General features: G+C 33.2%; 1 protein-coding gene across 1 annotated transcript; it reads right to left on the bottom strand.

Annotated features, from left to right (window-relative positions):
- Positions 1–96: 96 nt before the first annotated feature.
- On the bottom strand, positions 97–6,072 carry LOTGIDRAFT_232355 (hypothetical protein). Its single transcript, XM_009056557.1, has 4 exons — positions 5,944–6,072; positions 1,685–1,918; positions 815–856; positions 97–570 (listed from the first exon to the last, which is right to left on the bottom strand). Exons 1-4 carry the CDS (start codon positions 5,972–5,974, stop codon positions 350–352), a joined length of 528 nt encoding a protein of 175 aa, XP_009054805.1. The 5' UTR covers positions 5,975–6,072; the 3' UTR covers positions 97–349.
- Positions 6,073–9,026: the final 2,954 nt, after the last annotated feature.

The raw sequence follows: 9,026 nt of genomic DNA, 5'->3' as shown, positions 1-9,026 counted from the left end.
GGAAACGATTGGAATGCAGCAAGGCCATTGTCGAGATTTTCTCAATTTGGAATGATATGAAATAGGCGATAAAAGGGGAAAACATCACACGCTATTCAGAAGAAAGATTTATTTACTGTTTAGTCGTATATCATACTGGACAAATAAATACAATGGATTTTATAAAACATGAATATAGAGAACTTAATGTGAGCAATAGTAAAATATTATGCAATTGTATATTCATTTTCAGAATGGTAAATTATTGAATTTATTTAGTGTATTGAATATTCTAATGCTGTGCTGATTCAAATAAAATTTAAAAGTGGAAAAGAAAGATAATGGCATCAAAATCTGTTATATTTGTAACTTAAGGCCTTGCAGGAATACCATTAAGACAAACACCAGTTCCAGCAGACGATGATACACATGCATAATCATTTGCAGAATAGTATGTTAATCCATCAAAAGCATTACAGTTTCTATTGGAAACCGCCCCACTCTGGCAAACATAATATTTTGTACAATCTTGCCAATCTGGGTAGACGTAAAATGCTAAAGTATTTGGACACAGGAAATTGTCTTCGCATCCTAAAAATAGAGAAATCTTTAAGAAAACTGCTTTAATGGCACAAATCGTGGTTACTGGGACAACAGAATAAACCTACACTTTTCTGATTTTCCACGCCCACACAAGGCCTCCACTTATTGTCTCGGTCTGCCCAGCTGACAGGGGAAATCCGCAGATACTGCGTGCAGAGGCCAGATGTTAATGTCGTTGATCTGATCTTATCTTATCTTATATTATTTGATGATAAGGTCTATTTGTACTTACCTGCTGGGATATCTCTTCCTGATGGTGCTGGTTTTGTGTAACCTACAACAAAATAGAAATTAATGAAGTAATATTAAAGTCATCTGGTGGTGTACGGCCACAAGAAAAAAAAGAACTTCAAATTTTAAATTTAGTCGTCAGTATGTTTAACTTGAAATTCCTTACTCGATTATTATACCAGTACTATATATCAAGGACAAATTTTTAATGATAATAATTGATTTAATACCGATTGAAGAATGTTGCAGGAACTATGATTTTTCGAGATTATGTCTAAGTTCTGCAACACTTGAAAGTTCTTTTAAATGTGACATTACGTTCAAATTCTAAAGTCGAAATAGAAAATATGCTAAGAACTAGTTTGAGACGCATAGTGAGAAAACTAGATGCCAGCTTTAGTGAAGCAATTAAAGCCAATGTAGAGAATACTCACCCAAGGCAAGAAGATAAAGATCTATCAGTGGGACTATACAGAAAAAGAAAAGCGATGGTCTGTGCGAATTAAGAACAAAGATATTAAAAGAGAAACTGAATTAATCTGTTGAAAAGCACTAGAAATAACAGAAGTTTATGGAAAGAAAGTGACACTACGATTGACTAGGGTTAAATCTAGGGTTTTGTTGCTTGAGGTCCTTAAACGAGTGGTTGGCTCAACCTTCCGGCATGTGTTATGTGGTATCTTTGTCATCTCGGAAAGCCCTTTGCAGATCCCAAATAATTAAGACGTGTATTTGGTGTATACCACTACAGGAATAATTAATCATTTTAGTGTATTGCTATGCTAAACTACGCGAAACCAACCAAGAGTGAATTTTAGATGGTCAAGCATTGACATTGACATGAAAGAAGAATTCTTGATGAAATAATTACCTTGACATGCATTATCACCAATATAAGCATCACATCTTCCTTTCTCTGCACTGTAAATTGTTCCATCTATACACTTGGACGAGATCCATTTGGCTTCACCAGTATCTTGATTTGTGACACATTTAACAAATACGGTGCAGTCATCAGAGTCAACTATTGTTTGACTGTCACTACTGGGATCACAGCTGCTACCAGATTCAGGAAGATCTGCAGCCATGCTAACCATAACCAGGGCTGAAAATTAAAAAAAAACTTTTTTTTTTTAAGAAACTGAAATAGAGTATTGAATATCACTATATCGATTATCATTACCATCATAATGCAGCACAAAAACATAACACAAGTATGGTGCTGCTAAAGAATTGTTGCATAGTTATCTGATGGACATACCACGCGAGAAAACTTATTTCGAGTTGATTTCAAAAAATAGAATAATTTCGGTTATTTCAAAAATGATGTGAATCGTTGACTATTTCCTAAACAAAGATCAAAGATATTCCGTTAAATCTTTTTGGCTAATGTCGCCCTCTCGCTTGCAATCTTGTCATTGTTCACTTCTTTTTACAGGTTTTTATTTATATCTTTCTTCAGTTTTTCTAACACTTGCCTTGTCGCTGAACCAGGTTATTACTCTAGCAGTAATCGAAAACATTTATACCCCTTGGTCATGATCTAGAGTCGTATCGTAATCGCCCCTGTTCAGTGGGAGAAAGGATAATCTCACAGTATCTGCCACGTGGAAGCTTTTCCGCGTTAACACTTTGAGCATATTTTGTAATCAAACGGGGTTTTGATCTAAATTCAACTTCCTTGTCCAATCCACGTCTATCCAATATTAAATTATTTTGTATTATTCGATGTACACAACCAAGACCACAAAACAATAGATACAAATAAGTTATGTGACACAGAATTTCATAGAAAAACATTGGTCAAGGGATCAATAACTTCGTCTAATACTGGCTATAGTCGCTCTCCAGATCATCAAATAGAACAAGTCGAGATAGCTATAGATACAGATTAGACTCTTTCCTAAATGAATTACTGTATTATCGACTCACTATTACTGACCAATGGCAAGATTTAAAGGCTATAGCTCACCGTATTCGGGGGTTGATTTGGGTCTTGGATATGTAAATAATCTTCAAAACAATACCAAACACGGACATGGGTTTGAAGGCTCAAATTTCGACGGTCAGCTGTGCACACTATTACTGATTTGCTTAGCTAAAAGGATTCCCGTTTAACGAAAAGTCGGATGGTGAATCTGTCCCTTTAATTCAGTCGTGCTTGCTAACAGCTTGCAAAACGTATAAACACAGCTCTACTGCACAAATTACTGAAGTCTGTACAACGTGCCGGAAATGCGAATAATTTAAGTTGTTCGGATAAGTAGCAATATTTAACAAAATTTAAAGGCCTTTTCCCACTTATGCCGAAACGAAAACGTAACAGAAACGAAAACGAAAAAATATTTTCGTTTTCAGAAGACCTTTCACACTTGCACCATATTTGTGCCGGTTTTCCAGTGAACAGGAACGATGGCAATACATGGACATTGTACAATATATACCTCTTCTCATTACAAATTTCCAAGAATATTATATCACAGAGTTATACTATTTTCTCAAAAAGAAATGGACGACCATTTTGGATGAGCTAAGACAATAATATAATAAATAAGGCAACAAATCATGACGCTGCTATCAGCTCATAAATAACTGCCGCAAACGAAAATTGAATTCGTGCATGTTTTCGTTTTCGTCTTACTTAACGGTTTCGCTTATGTTGGAAAGATGGTGACCATTATAAGCAATTTATTTTTTCGGTAGGGATTCGTTTCCGTTTCCGTTTCGGTGTCAGTGGGAAAGGGCCTTGATTTTGTGGCATCTTAGAAAGGAATTCGACTGTTCCCAAGGGCTAGAAGGTACAAGTAAAATTTTATCTCAACAAAAGGCAATGGTAAATATAATATTGAAAGTTGATAAGTTAATGTATGTTTTATAAGAAATAAATAAAATCTCTTCAAAAGAAAATCAATCGAATTGTCAAAATATTTTGGCCCAACCTATCCAAATTCAATCTTACTCTCTTCAAACAGACTTGAAAAAGATAGCAAAGTATCAACAAATCTTCTGAGTCATGATAATATGCATAATATGTTAGATTGTATTGTCATCTGAACAATACAAAAATACCAAAAAGATATTAAATTGTATTTTTTCAAGCTTACATCTTTTTACCAGAAAGAAAATTCCACAGAATCGTTCATCAAAGAGAAGTGGGTTGTTGTAATTTTTAACATGCTCGATTTGAAACAAATATTAACTTTTAAATACAATTGATTGTTTGTTAATCCTGTTAGTATAGGATATTGACATGCGATTACATAGATTAACATTGTTAATAGAAATGATGTTAACAATTTCAAGAAATCAACCAATCATTCTTCATTTTTAGACGAATCATTTATTGATTTACAGATTTATAGACATTGGCATAGGCCCCTGCTTCAATCATATATTTAATCCTTAAAATAATGATTTTAATTAGTCAAAATAAATTGTGCTGCTCAATCGTAGATATAATGGATGATAGTCCTATAATGTATTTTTGTAGAAGGGTAACATGAAGTGGTAGTCAATGAAAATAGCAATTAAAGAAATATTGAGACAAAATTGTATTGCTAATGTTATCTGTTGAAATATAGATTATTCATTATTATTATCACAGTGTATATCTTTTCCGAATATTTCATATCATGTCAATTAATATGCAAATCTTTTGTGACAAAATTATTTTATGACGAATTAGTCTAAAGAATTAAAAATAGATGTCGAAAGTCACGAAAAGAAGATGTTCTTACTCGCAATTAAATAAATTTGTAAAAAGTAAGGAGATCGACATACATACAGGTCTATACAAATTCTTTATTCTTAAGTGTTTGGTGTGAGCTCACCCTTAGTCAACAATAGTGTACTCAACATTGAATTAGAGAACAAAACCAGTTGTCTTCTTATATGCTTTCACTGTGTATTTTTGGGCGTCGTGTATGAATTTAATTGAGAATATACTTCAAATTTCTTTTTTCCTATTTACTTCTAATCTAGAACAGTCTACTTTAAAAATTCTATCAAAAATGATTATAGGTTGGTATTGATATTTAACCTACAAATAAGTGTAGAGTACACGTACACATGATGTTCATTTTCTCAGGAATACTGTCGTGATTACAAATCGCTCTGATATTATTTTTGTTCTGAGTATGATAAAAAAAAAATGAAATGTACAGCAGCAAAATATATAAAAAAAAGTATTATAAAATACGGGGGCGATTCAGTTTCATTTGGGTATAGGCTTTTGTCAGTAACGTAGGCTTTGATAAATGATACTCTTTCAAAATTTGGACATTTTTTGATTATTATAAGAAACTTTCTTTGTCCACTCATAAAAGCGTGTCGTATTTTCATTTCATATAAGGTTTAAAAGGGAACTGGCAAACAATTTGTCGGTCGAAATATTTATTCTACAAAACAAATCATTACCTCTTAAAGCAGAAACTCCATTTTAAATTTTAAATGAAAATGCAGCCTTATCAGAATTCAAAGTTTTACTTTACTTAAGCTTTTTTTTTTTTTTTTTTAAATTCTTTAATACCACTTCCAAGATGTCGTGATTTTCCAGTTTCTTCCGACAATGGAAGGATGTACAAGGATAGGACTCATGGTTTTATTTCGTTATTATACACAATATAGATGGATAACGATTACTATAATAAAATATCTTGCGACGTTTCGACGAAGGTTCTTCCGTCTTTATCAAGCAATGATGAACTATAGTTTAAGTGTATTTCAATTGACATGTATTTTTAATTACTTAAACAATTAATCTGACACTGTGGAATGGTGTCACATACACCATGTCAATTACATTGAGGTTTTTTCGGTGAGGAACAAAGAGAAAATCGTTATTGAATTTGAGTTCAAGCTTTAGTTCCTGCAGAGTGAGTCCAGGGCAAGCTCCCTCTTCTAGAAATTAGTATATAACAGTTTGGAGAGTCCACGTAGCTTATATACAGATTTGCCATAAAATAGATTTTAATTTTTTAGTGAATGATAGCATTTTAGATTTTGTTAAGTCATTTGTTAGTCATTTCAATAAGTTAAGTGACTCCTACCTCTTAGACAAATCTTGTAGACCTTACCACAACCCCCCACCCCCCTCCCTCCCTATAAAAACAAATTCTTTAACATTCTTACCTGTCAGAGTGAAAATTATTCTGTGAATCATTGTGAAATTTTGTTTTGCTTTGGCAAGAAACAGAGCAAGTTAAAGTTTCAGTCCTAAACTCACAACGTCAAAAAGACTGGCGAAAGACGTCCTCCTTGGTAAATCCCGCTTTACTAAATAAATTGAAGAGAAGACGATACAATACGATTAGTCTTGTTGATGTTGAAGGGTTGGGCTGTTCAGTTGGAGAACGTTTAACACATAGAGAAAGTATTGACATAAAGCCAAGTATAATGTAAATCTGGTCTGCATTGGTCTTCTATCTGTTTAAATAATAAATAGTTCAAAAACTATCATGGAGGCACGTTGAGTCGTACACTTAGTTATTAGGCAATTGAAAGGTAACAAGTTACTATTCTACATAAGACACTAACACAGGTGTTCGACTAAAAATCGCACACAAGAGCATACAAGTGCAAACAAGCGCAAACAAAGGGCAAATAATCATACACAAGCAAACAATGTTCTTGGTATGCAACTTGCAATTTAAAAAGTACATGTTGGTGTGAATAACTTGGACTATAACTGACACTGGTCATCACTTCCAACAAAAATTCAATGATTTGGTCAGGGTTGGATCACTTTAATGCTGTTTGACAAGAACTATTACATCTTACACCAGATTGTTACGAATAAAGTATTATTATTCCAAAAAAAAATAGTAAACTGTTTTGAATAGTGTCTCGATAATCGAAATTTGTTTGAAGCATAAGAATGTTAGCAGCGGTAATTCAAGAGAATCTAACGGACAGGCAATTAATGTAGGATTAACACCTGAAAGTGTAGTAATTACTCAGTTTTGTCATAAAAAGGGGTGTGTACAGATCAACAAAACTGTTATGAGGTTGTTAACCGCCATTGCATTTGGAATAATTGAATTCAATGGATTTATCTTTCCAGCTAGTCATTGAATGTGTCTATGGAAGGTTTTGCTGACAATATACTCGAGGCATATCAGCTGGCAAATATTCAGACGATGCTCAAAATAGCTTGGGTACCTCTTTACCATCAATTTCATAACACGTAAATCTTACCCTTATCTGGCCGATTTCTTTGAAGCACAGAGTGGGCAATCGCTTCCACATATCGACCGATATATATAATTCATATTGTATATGCATATTTACCGTCATTTACGCTTGTTTGCGGTATTAACACTTGTTTGCGCTTGTTAGCCCTTGTTTGCGCTTTTTAGTCGGACTGCTAACACAGTGTTAGAGCAGTGTTCTCTTATGTTAAGGGACAGGTGTGTAATTTTGGGGGGTGGTTTTAATCTTGAATATATGTAAATAGACTTCAGAAGTACTAGAAATGTACTCGGTATTCTCCGTTTTAACTAAACCTAACGATTGATCAGATTTTTTTAAACAAATGTCAGTGGAACGTTCGACCTGATCAAAAGTGTCCAATTGCAGACACACCTCTGAAGCCCAGAAGTGAGAGCAATACCGAACGACCTTTGTCTACACCTATCAAATTATGGTCAATGGGAGCTAACTCTTAAAAGTAACGATACAGACAACAATATGAAATTGTTGTCGACTCTTCAGATATTGATGATGCTCGAAAGTTAACTAATAGCGTTAGTTTCTTATCCTCGTGTTATTTCCAAATGCAATTATTGTTTCATGTACATTTTGTTTTCAAAGAACAAAGACATTGTAAATAACATATCTGTAACAGTGAAAGCCTCTGGCAGTATAACCAGTGAAATACTTTAATCTTGGACCTTTGCATACAACAATGAACTCTTGGTTACATACATTAGCTTTATTTTCTTAACCCCTGATTTCAGTTCACATCCATGTTGGGATTTCAAACAATAGAGTTGTAGTATGTAGTATGTTAAAGGTTTGTTCGATTTGTCGTAGCTTTCTTTCATGAAGTAACTCTACAGAAACTAAGTAAGAGACAACTCGAACACACCTTATCTGGAATCTCTCTCACTGACGAGAAATCACCCCCCAATCAAGACACAGAAACAATGATTTTAGTTTGTGAGTTTAAACCTCTTTTGTACTACATTGAATACAATTCATTTTTAGTTAATGACTTAAACTAGTTGGTTTCTTATCTTAATCAGGGTCTGTTATATTCATTTACAAAAAAAATAAAAGGGATGGGGAGGGGCAATCTATTAATAGGTTGGTGAGATTAAAAGTCATAGAATCCCGAGACTATATTAAAAAGTTCGGTATATTATGTGCACAGCAAATAAAACCTCAGTGTAATTTCCACCTTTTGAAAGGATTTATTGGCCATCTAACTATATAATATACACACACTAACTTCTATACTTTGGGGACTGCTGTCACAGCCACTATGTTAGTAGCCTAAATAGTGTGTAGGCCCTACGTGAGCGTGTGTGTGTGCATTCATCATTTGAACTGAATTGATAGTAACAAGTCTGTAGAGGGACACTATATAAAATTTTTATTATTGAATACGTTAATCATATGTGAAAAGATTTCTAAATTGTGCTGTTTACTGTTATGTATCTACTCGATTAACTTAAATTTATTTTAAAGGGATGATTAAATATTTTTCCATTAGTTTCCAACAACAATAAAACACATAGCGACTTTAAAAGGTGTTACGTAAACGATACCGACTTGCATCTGTTTTTCAAGGCCGATATTAAAAAAAAATTCATTGTTCCAAAGACATGTTAAAAATGTTTTGCGACCTCTCTTATCAGATTTTACTTTTTAATTTAGTCACTATCGTACTAACTGGATGTCCCGTTGTTTTTAAGAGACAGTAATGCACGTGTTTTAGCATGCTGTGTAAAAATATAAATAAAAAAACTGAATGATACCCGGATGTAAATACAATATACCTGTCAAGTTAAGTCAATATTTTGTTATAAAACATATCCTGTTCGAGTCTAGTTTTTTATATGGTAATGTTTTTGAAATATCAACAAAATGCAAGTCATTAAAAGATAAATATAATATATAATATAAAAGATTAAGTAAGGTGTTAAAATTAGACAATGAAGTAAAATGAATTACCAATAAATGTGGAATGATTACAAATCAGAAATAGTTGG

The sequence above is a fragment of the Lottia gigantea genome, assembly GCF_000327385.1.
Source record: "Lottia gigantea unplaced genomic scaffold LOTGIsca_28, whole genome shotgun sequence".
Taxonomy (NCBI): domain Eukaryota; kingdom Metazoa; phylum Mollusca; class Gastropoda; family Lottiidae; genus Lottia; species Lottia gigantea.
This window is presented reverse-complemented; position numbering and strand designations above follow the sequence as displayed.

Excerpts from the sequence above, each read along its gene's own strand:
- LOTGIDRAFT_232355 (XM_009056557.1), bottom strand. The coding sequence starts at position 5,974 with ATGATTCACAGAATAATTTTCACTCTGACAG. Across the intron at positions 1,919-5,943 it reads AATAATTTTCACTCTGACAG|CCCTGGTTATGGTTAGCATG; the intron begins GTAAGAATGTTA and ends TTTAATTTTCAG. Across the intron at positions 571-814 it reads AGGAAGAGATATCCCAGCAG|GATGCGAAGACAATTTCCTG; the intron begins GTAAGTACAAAT and ends CTCTATTTTTAG.